General features: G+C 57.4%; 8 protein-coding genes across 8 annotated transcripts; 4 read left to right on the forward strand and 4 right to left on the reverse strand.

Moving 5' to 3' along the window:
• Window positions 1-19: 19 nt before the first annotated feature.
• ISF_04601 (hypothetical protein) lies at window positions 20-1,843 on the reverse strand (the record flags this gene model as incomplete). Its single annotated transcript, XM_018848207.1, has 5 exons — window positions 20-259; window positions 311-481; window positions 542-1,682; window positions 1,735-1,780; window positions 1,834-1,843. The coding sequence occupies 5 exons, from the start codon at window positions 1,841-1,843 to the stop codon at window positions 20-22; spliced, it is 1,608 nt and encodes a 535-aa protein (XP_018704541.1).
• A 468-nt stretch (window positions 1,844-2,311) lies between these two features.
• Window positions 2,312-3,263, forward strand: ISF_04602 (hypothetical protein; the record flags this gene model as incomplete). The annotated part of the gene is made up of 3 exons (XM_018848208.1): window positions 2,312-2,503; window positions 2,564-3,023; window positions 3,091-3,263. The coding sequence occupies 3 exons, from the start codon at window positions 2,312-2,314 to the stop codon at window positions 3,261-3,263; spliced, it is 825 nt and encodes a 274-aa protein (XP_018704542.1).
• A 759-nt stretch (window positions 3,264-4,022) lies between these two features.
• Window positions 4,023-5,067, forward strand: ISF_04603 (protein-ER retention receptor; the record flags this gene model as incomplete). The annotated part of the gene is made up of 2 exons (XM_018848209.1): window positions 4,023-4,352; window positions 4,408-5,067. 2 exons carry the CDS (start codon window positions 4,023-4,025, stop codon window positions 5,065-5,067), a joined length of 990 nt encoding a protein of 329 aa, XP_018704543.1.
• Window positions 5,068-5,599: 532 nt separating this feature from the next.
• Window positions 5,600-6,901, reverse strand: ISF_04604 (hypothetical protein; the record flags this gene model as incomplete). The annotated part of the gene is made up of 1 exon (XM_018848210.1): window positions 5,600-6,901. One exon carries the CDS (start codon window positions 6,899-6,901, stop codon window positions 5,600-5,602), a length of 1,302 nt encoding a protein of 433 aa, XP_018704544.1.
• A 2,694-nt stretch (window positions 6,902-9,595) lies between these two features.
• Window positions 9,596-9,930, forward strand: ISF_04605 (DNA repair protein Rex1; the record flags this gene model as incomplete). The annotated part of the gene is made up of 3 exons (XM_018848211.1): window positions 9,596-9,614; window positions 9,685-9,833; window positions 9,883-9,930. The coding sequence occupies 3 exons, from the start codon at window positions 9,596-9,598 to the stop codon at window positions 9,928-9,930; spliced, it is 216 nt and encodes a 71-aa protein (XP_018704545.1).
• Window positions 9,931-10,080: 150 nt separating this feature from the next.
• Window positions 10,081-11,017, reverse strand: ISF_04606 (enoyl-CoA hydratase/isomerase family protein; the record flags this gene model as incomplete). The annotated part of the gene is made up of 2 exons (XM_018848212.1): window positions 10,081-10,574; window positions 10,663-11,017. 2 exons carry the CDS (start codon window positions 11,015-11,017, stop codon window positions 10,081-10,083), a joined length of 849 nt encoding a protein of 282 aa, XP_018704546.1.
• A 2,156-nt stretch (window positions 11,018-13,173) lies between these two features.
• ISF_04607 (PAF acetylhydrolase) lies at window positions 13,174-14,964 on the forward strand (the record flags this gene model as incomplete). The annotated part of the gene is made up of 1 exon (XM_018848213.1): window positions 13,174-14,964. One exon carries the CDS (start codon window positions 13,174-13,176, stop codon window positions 14,962-14,964), a length of 1,791 nt encoding a protein of 596 aa, XP_018704547.1.
• A 432-nt stretch (window positions 14,965-15,396) lies between these two features.
• ISF_04608 (hypothetical protein) lies at window positions 15,397-16,803 on the reverse strand (the record flags this gene model as incomplete). Its single annotated transcript, XM_018848214.1, has 1 exon — window positions 15,397-16,803. One exon carries the CDS (start codon window positions 16,801-16,803, stop codon window positions 15,397-15,399), a length of 1,407 nt encoding a protein of 468 aa, XP_018704548.1.
• Between the last annotated feature and the right edge of the window lie 664 nt (window positions 16,804-17,467).

Raw genomic sequence — 17,467 nt, forward strand, 5'->3', positions numbered from 1 at the left:
ATACCAAGTTTTTATTTGATCATCTTGTCCCGAGCACTGCGGCGGCGCGCTCCAGGAAGGCGTTGAAGTCTTGGACTTGGCGGAGGAGACCGCCTGTAGAGCCATTGCTGCTCACTTGCTCTGCTAGCTGTGAAATGGTAAGCTCCAGGTTGCCAAGCTCGGCTTCCTTTCGGGCTCGTGATGATAGATCGGCGGCATCGCGGCCCTGCTCCACAGCCAGATCAATGTCGTGCATGAGGTTTGAGGCACTCAATCGGTACTGTATAGCCATCAGCGTGATGCTAGTATAACAAGTATAATCCAAACATACCTTGGACTCGCCGCCGTCTTTTTCGCTGCGAGCTCGTACGCCGTCCATGCGAAGTGCCACTTGGTCCTTTTCGGCCTTGAGGCGGAGAATCTCCTGACGCAGCTCGAGCTTCTCTTTCTGTACATGACGGATGCGTTTCCGCAGCGAGTACCAGTGATTCAGGTAGATCGACTAAGTAAACCGTTAGCGATAGAGCAGAGAAACCGGAACAAAGCCGCCGGCTCTACATACATGCTGCAACAGCTGCGCGCTGACTTCTTCGCGAAAGGCCTCGATGGCGCGCATCTTGATGCGGCAGTCCCTCTTCTTGTCCTCGGCCTGCGTCTCCTGCCGCAGGTACTCGTACTTGCCCAGCGTCGTGGCGATGACCTCCTCGCAGACCTGGGCGAAGACGTCGACCACCGTCTCGCCGTTGCGGTTGGCCAGGGCGGTCGCGGTCTGCGCCTCCTCGTCGCTGTCCGCGTCGGGCCCGTTGACGAATCGTTGCACCGTGATCTCGATGACGTTGTCGTCGGCACCGCCCGCGACGGTGCCGCCCGAGCGCTGCGCCGACTCCTTGCGCGGACGGCCGCGCTTCTTGCCCTGAGCGCCACCCTCGGCCGGGTTTCGCCGCTTGGGCTGCCGCTGCGCCGCGGGTTCGCGCCGCGACGGCGGTTGCGGGCGGGGACGCTTGGGCGCCGGGCGCTCCTCAGCGGGCTCAGGATCTGACTCTTCGGAGCCGAGTTCGGGGGATGGCTGGAAGCTCACGCGGGGTCTCTTGCGGCCGATCGTGGCGGCCGCGGCCCTGTCCCCGATCTCTTCGGCCTCTTCCTCCTCAGCGGACGGAGATCCGGGTATGACGCCGCTACCAGCGGGCTGTGGCAGCTTCTGTGCTGCTCGAGGCACTCTAGGTGGTGGCATCAGCGCCGCATCGTCGGGTTCGGCCGGGGATTCGTCGCCGGAAGCGCCAGCTGGGCTCGGGGTTCGCCGCGTGGGCGCCGGAGCCTGACTCTGACGAGGAGGACGGCTAAGTGATGGCATGGGGACCGCCTGGATTGGAGTGGACTCCAGGGCGATCCTCATGCGAGCCCCGGTGGCTGAGGCGTCCTGCACAGGAACTCGCCGACGGTGTCCACTGCCTGGGGCATGAACTGGGCTTTCGGTGACTTCCTCATGGTATGGGGGTGGCCATCTAGGACTTCGAGGAGGTCGGTTTCTAATCGGAGAGCTTGCCGGCTCGCTTGGCTCCTGTGGTGCGGAGGGGATCTCCGGGCTTTGCTGGGCTGCAAGGCTCGGCCGGCTCGCTGGCGGTGTGGACGAGCTGGGTGGTCGGAACGGCTCGCCTATGCCCTCGATCTCGAGGTTAAAGTCATCGCTCCCGACGTCGGCTCGACTAGCGGGTGTGTTAGAAGCAATGCGCAAGATGAGGCCGGGGAACAACGTACCCGGCGCCACGAAGGCGTTCGTTCAAGCGCTGGGCGCGATCTTGTCCTGCATCAGCAGTCAGTTCCATGAGTCTGGACAAAGTCTGAGGAGTGACAAACCCGTCTCCATGGTAACAAAGGAGCCACGCGAAGGTCGTTAAATGATGACCATCGAGAATCGTACCCTGGCCGTTTAATTGGTGCTGGTAACGGTGCTTATGGCACTTTGTCCGACGCGTTTGCGATGATTGAGTGACGCGTTTAGTTTCAGCTGGCGCTAGCTGGGCCTGGTCACTGCAAATTCAGGCTCTGGCGCTGAGGACTGCAGTGAGCCCGCTGACACGAGGCTTGTTACCGTGGGCCTTGCGGGGAGCAACCACTAAACGGTGCGCTAATTCACAAAACACCACCAAAGATTGGTGAAAGGTGGTGAAGAAAGTATCGCGAGAGCTTCGAATGAGGGATCTTTTGTGGCATGATGAGATGTTACGAGACTGGATTGCTTGAGAGCCAGAACAAGTATAAAAGACTGGAGAAAATGTGCGTATTGGTAGCAGAATCAGCATTCACAAGCTTCTCCCTCTTTACATCAATTACAATGGCCAAAAAACAGCAAATTCCCAGTGACAACATTATCAATCTTGGCTCCTTGATTGAGCTCAAGCTTGTTGATATCCTCCAAGATGGGCGACGTCAGACAGAGCTTCCGAGCTCTTATGTTGTCGAGGTTCGCCGCAAAACGGACGGCACACGGCCCAGCAGAAGCGCTGGCAGGTGTGTCTTGAAGACAGTACGTGACAGCCCGCCAAATGGAATCGAATTTCGAATTTGCATTGACTAGATTTTATAGTTCCCCAGAGACAAGAAAAACCAAGAAATCTTCCGCCACGAAGCTCAGGCATACTCCAAGCTCACGGGAGATGTCACTTACAATAGCGCTCAAGACGCCGCCGATGCGCTGTTCGACACGCTTTCTGCGCTCAAGCCCAAGAACGGCTGGCCTCGCTGCCTGGGATACGTGGCGGTGCCAGCCAGCATGGGTGAGTACGAGTTTGAATGGACAGACATGGCCGAGGCGGCGGCGGCCAAGGGCCAGACGCAGAATGCGCTGTTGCTCGAATACATCCCAGGCCTGGAGCCCCTCAAATTCGACATGCTGGATGAGACTCTGATCAAGGACGTCTTGGATGTCCTTGCCCAGCTGCAGGAAGAAGGCATCCACCACCGCGCCAGCACCAACCCGGCTGTATGGCCCAAGCCTGGGATTCGCAACATCTACGTTCGGTACTCCAAGCCCGGTGCCAGAGGTGGTCAGTGGTTCTACAGTTATCCGTGCATTGCATACCAGTAGCTCATGCTAATGTCATCTAAATTTAGTGCCTTTTGTTGCCAACTTTGGAAATGCCCTGGTGCTGGGCGACAGCGCCAGAGAGCAGCTCCAGATGGGAGGGGAGGAACTTGAGTTCCACCTGCGACGAGGCATGGAGGGCAAGCTGCTGGTGGATGAAGTGCCGAGGGAAGTTCAGGTTCTCCTTGCTGATGCTGCGTAAAAATAAGTTACGGAGCACGGAGCACCAGTATAGAATTCTTGTGCGTCTGATATGCAGCATTTGTGCTGCGTTCCCGAGCCGAGACATTGAGGGAAAGCTAGCGCGGATATGCTGCAGTGAATTCTGAATACATCTTGACAACGCGGCAACGCTGTCTGATTTGCAAGACATGAGTACACCGCATTTATGTATTCTGTTATTCTGTCCTTTTTGCCAAAATGTACCAGGTGTCGTAGAAAGGGTATTGTACCCATGACTTACGTGTACTGTCTCTATCCCCAGTGATACCCACCTTAACAAGGTACCTGTACATTAATTGCCCGCTGCCTGCACTGCACCTGTGCCGTCACCACTGCAACACTGTAACCTTCTCAGAGCTCAGCTGGCCCTATCATCCCGCAGATCCACCCAGCCTCGCCGCCAACATCTCCTCTTCCCATCCATCACATTCCAACCTGAGCTTGTCGCAGGTGACGCAGCTATCCGTCTTTCTCCTCAATCCCATCGCCATCTCCTTCTGCTGCGCACCGTATCTGCCTCGCGATCCTAACCGCCCGGCAGCAGCTTCGTCTTGCACAGTTCACAACCTCCTCCCCCTTCCGCCTCCGATCGACCTCCCGTGCTTGCGCGTCCGCCGACGCCCTCTCTGCATCATGGGTGCCTGGAACGCAAGTCGTGGCCTCAATCCAACAACGTCCCGACGCCCTGCTAACATCGCTTTCTCTATAGATTTTCCGCATACTGGGCGACCTGAGCCACATGGCGTCCAAGGGAATCCTCATTTTCTCAATCCACAGCAACCGCAGCGCCGAGGGCGTCTCCCTCATCACGCAGATCCTCTACGCCCTCGTCTTTTGCACCCGATACCTCGACCTCTTCCACACCGGCTCGGCATGGAACGTCATCTTCAAAATCACCTATATCCTCACATCGTTTTACATCCTGGGCGTCATGCAATGGGTGTTTCCTCGCTCTCGCGAAAGGGAGCTGTCCTGGAAGCTCGGCGCCATCATCCTTGGCGGCGCTGCTGCCCTCTCCCCATTCGCCATGCTCGTCTTCATGTCTAAGCGGAAATGGGGCTTCCTTTCTGTCAGTCACTCCCTCCTACACAGGCCAGCCGAAGCTAGTCACTAACTTTTCGTAGTGGATGTGGTCCTTTTCCGAGATTCTCGAGTCCGTCTGCGTCCTGCCGCAGCTCCTCCTCCTCCGCCAAACGACCGTCCCCACCGTCATCGACTCGTTCTACCTCCTCGCGCTCGGCTCCTACCGAGCCCTGTACTGCCTCAACTGGTTCGTGCGCATGTTTGACGAGAACAAGCCCGAGGCCATCTCCGTCATCTTCGGCATCATCCAGACCGCCCTCTACGCCGACTTCGCCTGGGTATACTACACCCGCCAGCGCGTCAAGCTGCGCGGCGGCGGCGTCGTCGATGCCGACGACCTGCGCAACGGCTGGCTGGTGCAGCGCATCTTTGGCCGCACCCTCGGCCACCACAACGAGGAGCACGACGAGGAGGCCGGCCTCGCCAACGGCGACCAGCAGAACCGCGGCGGCCGACCCAAGTGGGGATCTCGCGGCATCTCCGTCTCCGCCGACGAGGGCGTCTTCGAGGACCATGAGCACGCTGAGGGCTCGCAGGGCTTGGACGACGCCGTCGATCCCGACGCCAAGATGCAGGACCCCGATGATCTTGCCAAGGCACTCGACGACGATGACGAGACCGAGGATGCGCCCCTCCGGGGTCAATCATCCAGCAGCCAAGCGCCTTCAGGCGTGCGCAGCGGCAATGAGTGGACGGATTAAACCTTGGGCGTCGTTATGTGAACAAATATATGCAAACCTTGGGTACGGGTATCATTGGGCAGGATATGAGGTGGGAAGGGATTCTTGTTTCTCCTGCGCATGTAAAGTACGCACAGCTTGATATTTAGCCATGGGATAGGTGTAGAGGTTCACCTGGATCACTATTTTACTGGTATCTGTACGGCCGCGAAATTGACCAGCGACTGGCCTTGGCGATGGCGCGCGGTGTAGACTCTTCTCTCATGCTGCAGTAAGCAGGGTTCAAAGAATGGGCGTGATATACATATATACAAGCTCTGATATGTGCGCAAAAGACAACTAGGGCCAGAAGGGCCTTGTTCCAATACTCCAATCGATGCATGGTATCACTGCCCAAGCCATCCCCAACGCCAGATAACCGTAATCCGTACATCCAGAACCAACAGAGTCCCAGGCAAGCAAACCACATCAAGGCCAGGTATTACACTAAACTCCCAAGAAAAATATCCCAATCGCCAAAATCACAGCTCGTTTACAGAAGTCGCTCCCGCCATCAATACCGCGAGTGGAGGTGCCGGGGCACATCCAGCGAGGCCGAGAAGCTCGTAAACAAGTGGTCGTGCCGCTCCACCGGTGGCATGAAGAGGTAGTGGTGATGCGGGAGGTACATCTCGGGCGTCTGCCTCACCATTGGCGGCCCCGTCCGTCTTTCCGCTTCCTCCTCGCGCCGCGTCCAGCGCCGCGGCGGCACCGGCTCCGGGTACGGCGGTGGAACATCGGCCTCAAGCGGCGGCGGGAGGGTCGCCGGCGGGGGCACCGCGACGGCCGGCGCGCGCTCATAGTCGGGCGGCGCCGCGCCGTCCACCATATCTCGCAACTGGACGGCGGTTACGCTGCTGCTCCGGTAGTGGTAGTGAGACGTATCGGAGGAGCTGTAGCCAAGGCGGCGCAAGCGCCGGTTGAGGCGGTCGGTGCGCCGTCGCTCCCGGTCGGGCGACGGTGGGCGGAAGAATTCGCTGCTGCAGACATCAGAAGTTGAAGATGCGCGGCGTTGCTGGTTACAGGGAGGCTGCTGTCGGTGGGACGCGCTGTCACTCAGAAGGACCAGCGCGGGGGAGGCGGAGAGGACAGTAGGGGTGATGGGTGCGTGTGTTTGCTCGGACGGCTCTTGTGGTTCTTCCTCGATACGTCGCGTATCAAAATGTAGTTGCTCTTCTCGGGTGGTCATTTCCGTGACGTCCTGGCTGCGACGCCGTGGCTGGTCCGCGCTGCGTCTGGCTTCTCCTGTGCTCCGTCTCCCGTACCCGCCGTCGAGTCGCATAACATCCTCGCTGTGCCTTGCTGATTCTTGTATAGATACGCTGCCTCGAGGGGACCTGCTATCGTTCTCGGCCTCCTCGTCTTCCTCCTCCACCTCTTCAATTACACCACTCCTGCCTCCGTCGGTCGCGCTGGCGCTACCTTCCGTCACGGCCTTTCTAGGCCGGTTAGGCACATCGTACGGCGGCGGTGCCTCGCCGAGCTCATTGAGGCCCTCGTTGGAGCGTAGAAACCACCAGCGGAGATTGATACTCCCCGGTGGCCAATTATCCGCTGCGGCCCCGCGGTCCCGGCCGCCCCGACGGCGCTCCTGCATTTGTGCCTCGCCGCCATCGTCGCTGATGCCGCCGTCGAGACGCGGACCACGACGCCGCCGCATGTACGCAAATACTCCGACGAGGAATATAGACGCAAGCGTGACGAGCGGGATGATAGCGTAGGTGACGGGTTGTAGGTTGGTGCTGGGCGGTGGTGATGAGCTCGGCGCCGGCGCGTCTGAGCCGGAGGCCGACAACCCGGGATCTGTTGCGGACATGGCTTGTGGCTGGCCCGCGGTGGTTAGGATTTTTGCTATGTCATGTAGAAGAAAGCGTTGAGCAAAAAAAAAGAAGAGAGGGGCGAGAGACAAAGTCGACAAGCCCGAGTATGGAGGCGATTACTTTGCGTCTTGGACTCAAAGAAAAAGAAAGATTTCTTCCTCGTCATGCAGGACGCTTGGCGGGTTGAATCGATGTCGTCACAAGCGGATGGGTCGGACCCCAAATAGGCAAATCGTCCCCGGTGAATGAAAAGGTCCGGCAACGAGATGCCGGCGAGAAGTAACCAGGGAAAAAATGTAAACGGAGAAGGAAACGGGTGAGAAATGTCCGATCTAAAACGCTTCGAGTGCGAGACGCAATTCGAAGAGCGAGACTTGGACCAAGGAATCGAGCGACACGCCGAATCGGCCAAAAGTCTCCTTTTCTTAGTGGTGTGATTCGGTCAGCGCAGACGGCGTCGCTGCTACTCCCCTTAGAGGCGGATCGACAAGGCGAAAAGCTCGAGGGTTTTGGCGTGCCACACACACTGTCGGCGAAGAGTCGGCGTTGCGGGTTGCGTCACCAGCCAGTATGGCACCGGTGATGAAAGAGTTTGTTGTTGCCTCTGTCCACAACGGGGCGGACACAGGGTTAAGGACAAGAAAGACGTGAAAGGGAGAAGATTGAATAGAGCGAGAAAGATTCAGTGGTTAGGCTATGAGGAAATGAAGGCGCCATCGAAGGTTGGGCATTTCGAGATTTCCAAACGTCTTCAGCCCATGGAGAAGCTTACACCACCTACGCAACACAGCTCAGCATCTAAAGAGAGGCGGAGGAGCTAGGCTTTTAGCTAGCTTGCTAGCTGATGGATGGGCGGTAAGTAAGTAGGGAGGTACGCGAAGACGAGAGGGGGGTGTGGTGACAGGCAGTCCCAATTCGGCTTTACCGGATCTGAGGTGAATGGTCGGAGGTGTGGATAGGGAATGATCAGGAGGCTCTAGAATCCCGGGCAGAGCAAATAGGCCGATGAAAGCTATGTACACGCGCCGTTGATGGTGGTGTGGGTGGCTTTGGTAGTAGCGAGGCGACTGTAAGAGGATCTCCGGCAGGTGCAGCAACTAGGAACAATGCTCGTTTTGCCGCTTATCAGAAAGTTGGGTCATGACAAGAGCATTGACTGTTTTCGTTCATTTCCTTTGAGTTTCTGGCGCGGTTGTGGCGAGGATTGCGATTATTGTTGGTTGATCAGCACTGATGACCTGTCGTGTTGAGATAGTAGACGGGGCGGGCGCCTCGTAGGCCCCACGGCGAATCACTGCTCTCTGTTTTTGACTTTGAAGCCACGCTTGCCACGGGGCTTATAGCTGACGTTGCAGCGAAGACGTTGAACGGTCCAGTCCAATTGCTCCGAGGTACATCGCTCTGCCGCACGGTATGCCCCAAGACAACCCAAGGGAGGCCTAAGGGAGGCTACCAGGACGTCATTGAGAGGCGGCGAAGAAGAAGAACGACAGGAGTTGAATGGAGCCCCTCCTTGACGCTTGCCGCGCATGCATGTCTGAAACAGCAGGCTGCCGCTCTCGCTTGTTGATGCCGTCCAGCTGGGGCTTGCTGATGAGGTTGCCGAGGCGAGCGACAAGCTGGCATACCCTCCCTCTTTCCCCTTGCCCTCCCGGTATTGCCCCAAAACCTTGCATGTGTCTAGCATGGAATGTTAAGGTGGTCGCCAATATTTCTGAGCCCGGAAGAACTAGTTAGTGGATGTGATTCTGCAAGCCACCATTGGAGCCACACACCAGCGTTCGATAGCGGGGGAGGGGGGCGTGGCTCAGGCGAGGCCAGCTGAGAAGCGCCACGCTTTTGCAGTGTGTGTTTGCTGGATAGTTGATTGAGGCTTTGCACCTTGCGGCCGCAACGCGATGAGGCGGTCAAAGTCAAAGTGGTCCGACAGCCGAAACCAGACAACGCCATGGAGGAATATGTGAGGCGTTGCGGAAGGCAGCTTCGCGGCGTTCTGCCATGGATGCAGCATTGGGCATGGATGCGGTGATTGAAGACAGACGAGGGAAGACGAGCAACGAAGGATCGCTTGGCAGATAATACTGAATGATGGGACCGTAGCATTGGATAGTTACGGGTGTCAAGGAAGGATGGCGTGTATCAAGAAGAAGCAAACAGGAACCCGGCACTTGCTGATGAGGCAGCAAGATTTATTGTGGGCTTGCTACTAAATGATCTGGACGAAGAAGGCGCAGGGCAACATGCAAGCAAGTAATAGCAGCATCAGGACATGAGGTGGCATGCTGCAACGGTGTCTGCCGAGGAGTGTGCACAATGGGACCTTGTTGAGTTATTATTACTCAGTCATATTCACGTCAGACGGACGATACAGTGCAGGGGTTATTTTTTTTTACATTTGACCCGACTGCATCTTTGTGTCTGGAAAAGGTGCCGTGCAGCGTCGTAGTCGTGAATGGGCGTGCAGAAAACGCTGCAACTTGACGATTCCCCTGTAATTTACATAGTTAGTGGGCTTCGGCGGTTGGAGGCGGCACAGTTTCAGTGCATCGGCAGCGGAGCCAGCAGTGGATACAAGGCCTTTCACAGCACATCCGTAGACTTCAGGGTTCCATGCATTGCGCAACCAATGTTCACTCTATCCACATCGCCAACAACATCTTATCCCACGCTCGCAAACTATACCCCTCACCATGCCTCGCGCCATCAGAAGTACACCCAAGGCCTGCCCTCTTCTTGTGTCTAGCCCTTCGTTTAACTGACAAGCTGCCCTTTCCCGCAGGCGTGCTCATCGAGTGCGACCCATCCATCAAGTCCATCATCGTCAACATTGACAGCGAGAATCACGACTTCATCATCGAGGATCTCGACGACGAGCGCGTCGTCGTCAAGGAAAACATGGTCCCGTTGCTCAAGCAAAAGCTCGAAGATGTACATACGCCACGGAACTGCCAAGCGCTCGCCTGCTAACTCGTCGCAGCGCCTAAAGGAAAACTTGCCTCCGGTCGACGAATCTGGCTCTGAATGAGTTTCCCTCGATACGAGTTTGCGCACACGACCGCCCACAACACAAACAACATTACGACACATTATAGACACTAGCATTCAAGGCGTTATCCTGTTTAATGTATTTATACCCCATTTTTCAACAAGACACAGCCGTCCTCGTCACATACTCTTACAACTTGGAAAACACGGGCTTTTTCTTCTGCATGCTGCTCATCATGGCCGTCACAAAGTCCTCGCCCTGCAGCGCCACCGAGTTCCACACCTGCGTGTACCGCAAGCTGTCAGCCACCGAGTGCTCCTTGCCGTAGTTGAGCAGCTCCTTGGTGCCCTGCACCGCGACGGGGCTCTTGGACGCCAGCAGCGACGCCAGGTCGACCGCCGCCGCGACGGCCGCGGCCTTGTCCGGGTGCACCTGGCTCACGAAGCCCTGCGCCAGCGCCTCGGCCGGCGTGAAGTCGCGCGCCGTCATGCACACGTCCTTGACCCAGGACAGCGACCCGACCACCTTGGGCAGCCGCGCCAGGGTGCCAATGTCGGCGGCCAGCCCAATGTCCACCTCCTTGACGGCGAAGCGCGTCTTGGCCGAGCAGATGCGGATGTCGGCGCAGGTGGCAATGTCGATGGCGAGGCCGATGGCAACGTCGTGAAGGACCGCAATGACGGCTAGTTTTCGTCTGTTAGCACACGTTCGGTAGTAATAGCATGAATATGAAAATGAAATGAATAGAACTTTATCGGGAAGGAGACGTACGCTTCTCGCACTTCTCCATGGCAGAGATGCTCGTCTGAAACTCTTCAATGTGATTGCGCAGGAGCTTGGCCCGGCGCACCTCGTCGCCCTCGGCCGTCGTCAGCGGGGAGTCGGCGGCCGCGGCCTTGACGTCGAGCCCGGACGTGAAGGCGCGGTCGCCCACGCCGCTCAGGATGGCGACGCGGAACTGCGAGTCGGCGCTGATCTGCTCAAAGACCTTGCCGTACTCGAGCCAGACGGCCTGCGAGAAGGCGTTAAGCCGCTTCGGGTTGTTGATCTCGACGTGGGCGACGTGCTCGGCGGGCGAGGTCACGCGCATGTACTGGTAGGACGCGTAGGCGGGGACGATGGACATGGTTGCGGCTGGGGTGTAGGCGTCCTTGATTCGAATGATGCAAAATGAGACGAGAAGAGGAAAGAGAAAAAAGACGGCGGGGAGTAGGGCTTGTTAATGCATGAGGTTTTTGCGAGATGGAATACGGTCCGGCCGGCCGGCTTTAGGTAGGGTGCTAAGTCTGGGGGAGCTAGTGATGCCGAGGTTCACCGGACATGGTTCAAGTCGCGGAAGTTCATCTCATCTCCTCCGGCCACCACATGCCGGTACCGGTGAAGTCCACCCCGAAACTAATAAAGGGGACTCGTCCAGTTTAAGGATGTTCTTCAATGTTCTTCTCTTTTCGAGTTCTTAGATGAACCAATGCGCACATGCCAATCAGACTGCCAAACTTCGCTACTGCAGAGCCATGTGATTGTGCGTCGTGCAGCGGGCTTTATCTAGAATACAAGTCTTTCGTTCAAACGTCGCCAAGCAAAAACACAAGAAAATAAAGGTGCAGTTCATGGTTAGGAAATTGGTAACCTACATTTCAGCTATACATCTGGGGAATTTTCCAAAAAAAGTCAAACGAGATTGGGTGCTGGTGATTTGGCTTCTGTACCGTAGAACAAACCTTGAGAATACCAGCTTGCAAAGAGGCCCAAGTACACGGATGATATCGCAAGCTTCATTACGCATTATCTTTATCATTGGGTTACCAGCACATTTTCATTTTTATTTCATTTTTATTTTTGGAAAATTCCCACTCGGGAGTTTCCAAAATGGAGCAGGTCGCCAGCGTTGTTTCAAGATACACACCTTAGTTAAATGTTGGCGCTGGAAATAAGACGGCATTACGTTCTCGATCTGGCCAGACAAGCATTATCGAATGCATCATCCTGCCGTTGAACGCGCGATATCTACCTACGTGATAGAGAAACAGCAACTGCATTAATAGCAACGATAGCAATGCCTCAGTGCATGCTCATCGGCAGCCAGCGGCCCCGTCATCCGCAAGCACCGAGAAGCTCCCCGCAAAGGTGGAGGATGCGGGGAAAGCTCTGGCATTGGTTAGAGAATGTGAGCAGATTTGCAGGTTAACGGCCTAGCCCTGGAAGACCCTGTCAGCTTTGTCTCGCCATCATTCTAACGCCGAAAGTCCTCTGTGCGTCGTCGTCCTTGTATCGGGCGAGACGGCTGCCTAGCTCCGATGGCCATGGACAGGGGGAGCAGCAGGCAGGGAGGTATGAATCATTCAAGGCACTGAGTAGTGGCACGCGAGGGGGCAGCCGACGGGCCCGCGGTAGCCGTGGACATTGTCGGCCTGGCCCGAGTTGAAAGAGCCGGGTTTTCATGAGCTTCAGCCAAGATGGGTTCTTCGAGGCCGCAACAAGAAATGAGTCGTCTGCTCTAGGCGCCCGAAAGCAGCTTCACAAAAATAGCAAAGCAGCAAGCCTCTGATAATAGAGTTCCACGACGATCCGAACACGAGGAAGAGGGTGTCATGCCCCCGCCCGCATTGGCTGCTATTGTAATCAGGTCTTGGTTGTGACAGGCCTGGTGAGTAATGCCGGGACTATATTCTAGGCACCTACGGATAGTTTTCCTCTCTTCCTGTCCATCTAGGCTAGCTTTTTGCAGAATACGAAATCGATGGCGGTCGGGGCGCCGATCCGGCAGCGGAAGACGTAAAATCCGCAGCGTCCGGGCTCATTCATGCTCTGCTCGCGACCACGCACTTCACCCACTCACCACTTCTTTTTTCCTTTTTTGCTTTTCAAAAATTCATCAACTGTATTTGACAAGAGTCATCAATTTTGCCCTATTTTCTTCGCCGTATTTCATCCCTGCTGGGCTGAGAAATCCAAACATACCCTTTCCCACCAACACCTCCTCCACCTCCTCCCGAAGGTCCCGAAACACCAAAATCCTCCACCAAAAAGCTTCCCGGAAAGCCATCCATCTGGCCCGCGCTACCGCCCGCTAGCGGCCCTGTGCACATCAACGACCGAGTTCGCCACCTTGTCTCTCCCGGTCCCTTTTCAACATTCCAACTTTTTTTTCCGTCATCTTCCTCATTGGGTTCGAGAGAACATTCAGTCGTTATCCATCCTCCTACCAGTCAATCGCTCGCTTCACCCCAGCCCAAGTCTCCAGAATACGACCTCAGACAAACAGCACACACATCCATCACCATGCCGCGACGCCGCGACAGCAGCCTCGCCGCTGCTGAGCTCGGCGTGCAGGTCGAGCTCGAGCCCTTTCACGACGACAGCTTCCCCCTCGCCTCACCCACATCCTCCTCCTCCTCCTCCTCCTCCCCCGACGACCACGACCACCCCGACTCGCCTCTCCTCCAGCCAACCTCCTCCACACAGCCCTCCGCCTCCTCCGCCGTGCCCAAATGGCTATCACCACCGCCCTACGCCTCCCGCCGCGGCGCCGCCCGACACCTGCTGCACCTCGCGCACATCCTGCGGCCGCGGCGGTCCTGGCGGTGCCTCGCCTTCCACCTCGTCGCCCTGTACGCGCTCGTGTGCGTCCTGCGCGGCGAACCCTTCTTCGCCTCCAACCTGCCCACCGGCCACCGCTACGGCGGCGCCCCCGAGGCGGCCCCCTACGACGTCGGCACCGTCGACCTCGAGGTGCCGCTGATTGAGCCGCGCCGGCTCTCCGAGACGGCCCTCAAGGCCTCGGGCCAGCCCGCCTTCGTGCTCGAGTCCGTCCTCTTCAGCCTCTACTATCCCGTCGCGCGCGGCGCCCGCGCCGCCGCCGGCACCTCGCCGCACCTCTGGGTCCCGCGGCCCGTCAGCCTCACCGCCGCGGGGCTCGCGCGCCTCGCCCACGCCGACTACTTCTTCGTCCGCCCCATCCTCACCTTCCTCCTCTGGGCCGTCGCCGGCCGCATCGAGATCCCCGCCAAGGTCGACGCGCCGCTGCTGCAGCTCATGGCCACCGCGCCCGGACACAACGACACCGCCGGCCTCCCCGTCGTCGTCTTCTCCCACGGCATGGCCTCCTCCCGCACCGACTACACCGCCTACCTCTCCGCGCTCGCCGCCCGCGGCGTCGTCGTCGCCGCCCTCGAGCACCGCGACGGCAGCTGCCCGGGCACCAGCGTCCGCGTCCGTGGCAAGCCCGACCGCGACGTGCTGCACTTCGACACGCGCCACGTGCTGTCCACGCCGCCCATGGACGCGCCCGCCATGAAGCGCGAGCAGCTCGCCTTCCGCGAGGCCGAGATCCGCGAGGCCGTCAAAGCGCTCGGTGCCATCAACGACGGCCACGGCCGCCAAGTCTACGACCAAAACTCCCGCAGTGAGGGCACCACCCTCCAGGAGTGGACCGGCCGCCTCGACCTGTCGCGCCTCGTCATCGCCGGCCACTCCTACGGCGCCACCGGTGCCCTGCAAGCCCTACGCCCCGACTCCTGGAGCGCCTCCTCCTCCTCCTCCTCCTCCTCCGACTCCTCCTCCGACTCCGAGTCCGCTTCCGCCGTCGCCCCCGCGGCCGGCGTCATCCTCGACCCGGGCAAGAGCAGCGGCCCGCTCAACGCCGACGTCGACGTGCCCCTGCTCGTCGTCAACTCCGAGGCGTGGTCCCGCGGCCCAAGCCCCTTCTTCGGCCGCCCGCACTTCGGCACCGTCCGGGACCTCGTCGCCGATGCGCTCAACCGCACCGCCGCCGCCTGGTTCCTCACCGCCCGCGGCACCGCCCACCCGTCCGTCACCGATGCGCCGCTCCTAGAGCCCCTGCTGCTCTCCGCCGTCACCGGCGCCCGCCTCGACGCCCGCGCCGCCCTCGCCCAGTACGTCAACGCGACCGCCGAGTTCCTCGACGCCGTCCTCCCCACCGGCGCGTCCCCGAGCCACCTGCTCGCTGAGGGCGTCACGCACGAGGAGTACGGCACGTGGGTGAGCGAGGAGCGCGAGGAAGCGTTTCCCAACGAGCTGGCGCGTCTGTGGGAGGTCCACGTGGCCCCTTGAAAAGAGGGCGTCGTGGATGGATGAGGTTGACGGGGAGGTGAAGGAGTGTCAAAAAGTGACCCCTTCATAAACGGTGACACGCATAAAACTAAATACATACACTGGTACGAGCATGTTTGGCATCAATATACAACAACACCCCGGGCGGACAAAGAGAACTGGATACTCCGCGTCGTCCTATACTGACCTTACTGGAAATGAATGATACCTTGGGATTTGACATTGGCGTTATGTTACACTTGTGTCTTTTTTTTTTCTTTGACTGCATACATGATTGACGAAGAGTGCGCGTACCACCATCATTAAACTCTCACTGCAGCGTTCTCCTTATCATACTCTCCTTGATCTTATATACATCGGCAGCTTCACTACAATCTATCAACTACCATGCATCCGTCCATAATAAAATGATTCAAGTGTCCTGAAGCGATATCAAATAAATGCGGCGGCCCAGTCCGAAGTGACTGCATCTGGTACTCGCTTAGTCTTTCGGCTGTTTAGGAACAGCTCAACCATTCGCTTGCTTCCCATGGCTTGGGCATCCAGTCCTCTCCTAAACCGACAATCATCAAATGGTGCCGCCTCCCGCACAGTTTTACTCTGAACCACATCTTCTCCACCACGAATGCTGCGGCGCCGAGGCGATCCCATAGCCACTGTTCCGAATTGTCGTCTGACGGCAGCGCTTAGACCCGGGCTCGATTTGAGCGACGATGCTGCCCCGGAATTAAAGTACGCTTTCTTGGTTCTGCTCGGAGATTCTGTCAGAGCAGACGGACTGCTCTGCTGCTTTTGAGGCGTGACGCTCATTTTGCATGTTGTCTCGTACGCCTCAATCGCCCTAACGTTGGGGAGGGATGAAACACTGCGAATGTTTGCCTGGGTTTTGCTTTCCATATTTTCAGTCTTCTTGTTCTGGTATTCTGGTGGTGCGTTTTCATCGTGCGTGAGCAGCGGGTGGCTGTGGTGCGTGGAGCCATCTTCGATGACGATACTCTGCGTCAGGGGGGGGACAGGAATATCTGCAGTCGCAACTCCGCTGGTATGTATGCTGCCATTTTCGGCAGCGCTTGTATCGGATTGGTTGCTGTTTGGCTCAATCTCAGCATTCTCGCGAACGTGGCCCAAAGTAGACCAAGGGTTCCATGTATGCTCCTCGCTAAGAACCCTGGACGCTTGGCCGCAGTCTTCCAGTTTCGATACTTTAGCGCTAAGCCATGTCTTCCATTCCACAGAGCTCGCAGTAGATACTTGCCGCTGATGGCTGCTCTCCAAACCGTCGGCAGTCGTGGTTGCTCGCTCTTGAGGTTGGGGCGAACGCGATACAATGGTGTCGAATTCGCTAAGATCATAGGCTGACTCCGGATTCTTGTCCTTCTGCAGACTATCTGAAAGGTTGGAGTAGATACTTTCAGCTGAGGATAAACGAACATCGCGCTCTGAGCCGTCCGGGCTCGATCGACGGGTGGGAAGGCTCAACGCAGAAAGCGAACTCAGATATCGCAGGTTGACTGGCTTGATGCTCGATGACCGATCCTGCACTCTCATGCTCTTGCGGAGGGCTCTTCGGTATGGGCTTTGCGTCCTGAAAAGGTGGCCCGCAGGGCTTGTAATTCCACTATTTGTTGCACTGGAAAATCTAACAGTGTCTGTGTCACAATCATCCTGTAAAACAGCTTCGTTGTAGTTATAACACGATGCACTTTGGGTAAGTTCGGAGGATGGTCCGTCGTGTATGGCACTATTGATGCGGCTAGTAGACTGCGCAATACTGCCGCCGAAAGCGTCGGCCGAAGTTCCCTCGTGGGAGGAAGCTTCTTGATTCTGTTGCTTCTGCATATCGTCGAGTCTCTGTACAAGAGCAGAGTAGGCACGCTCTTCGTCTTCGGATGAGCGCCATCGTTCCAAAGTTGATATGGTGTGGCCCCCTTCGTCGATCACAGAAAGCCTCTGAGGCTCCCACTCAGCATCCAGTGTGCTGCTCACCGTATTCGTGCTGGAATTCGTCCAGCTGGTGACTCGTGATCTCTCCCCATCCGTCTGCTGCGCTCCGTCATCTACCACTTCAAGACTTCCTTGACGGGCTTGCAGACAGTGTCCAGATTCAACCGACCGCAACGACGGCACATATGATTTGACTCTCGACACCGAGGTCTCCTCTTGGAGGGAAAGCTTTGAGTGGTGAACGCTGCCCGTAACCGTGAAATTGGAAGTTCCAGTCTCGTCTACCTTCTTCTGCCAACCAAACATACCCCGGAACTTGGTCTTGACACTTTGTGAAACTTTTCTGGCGGCCTTTCGAAGGCCAGAACCCTTGGACAACGACGAGGCCGTAGAAGAAATCGTTGCAGAAATAAGCATGCTATTATTACTGCTGTTTCTCATGGATGTTTTCATCTCTGTCAAGCTCGCATCTCGTTTATTCTTCGGTCGAAAAAACAACGATGGGCGATTTTTGAGGCGCATGCTACCTCGTAGGGACAATTTGCTTGGTGATCTGGAG

Source organism: Cordyceps fumosorosea (genome assembly GCF_001636725.1).
Source record: "Cordyceps fumosorosea ARSEF 2679 chromosome Unknown scaffold_10, whole genome shotgun sequence".
In the NCBI taxonomy this organism is placed as follows: Eukaryota; Fungi; Ascomycota; class Sordariomycetes; order Hypocreales; family Cordycipitaceae; genus Cordyceps; species Cordyceps fumosorosea.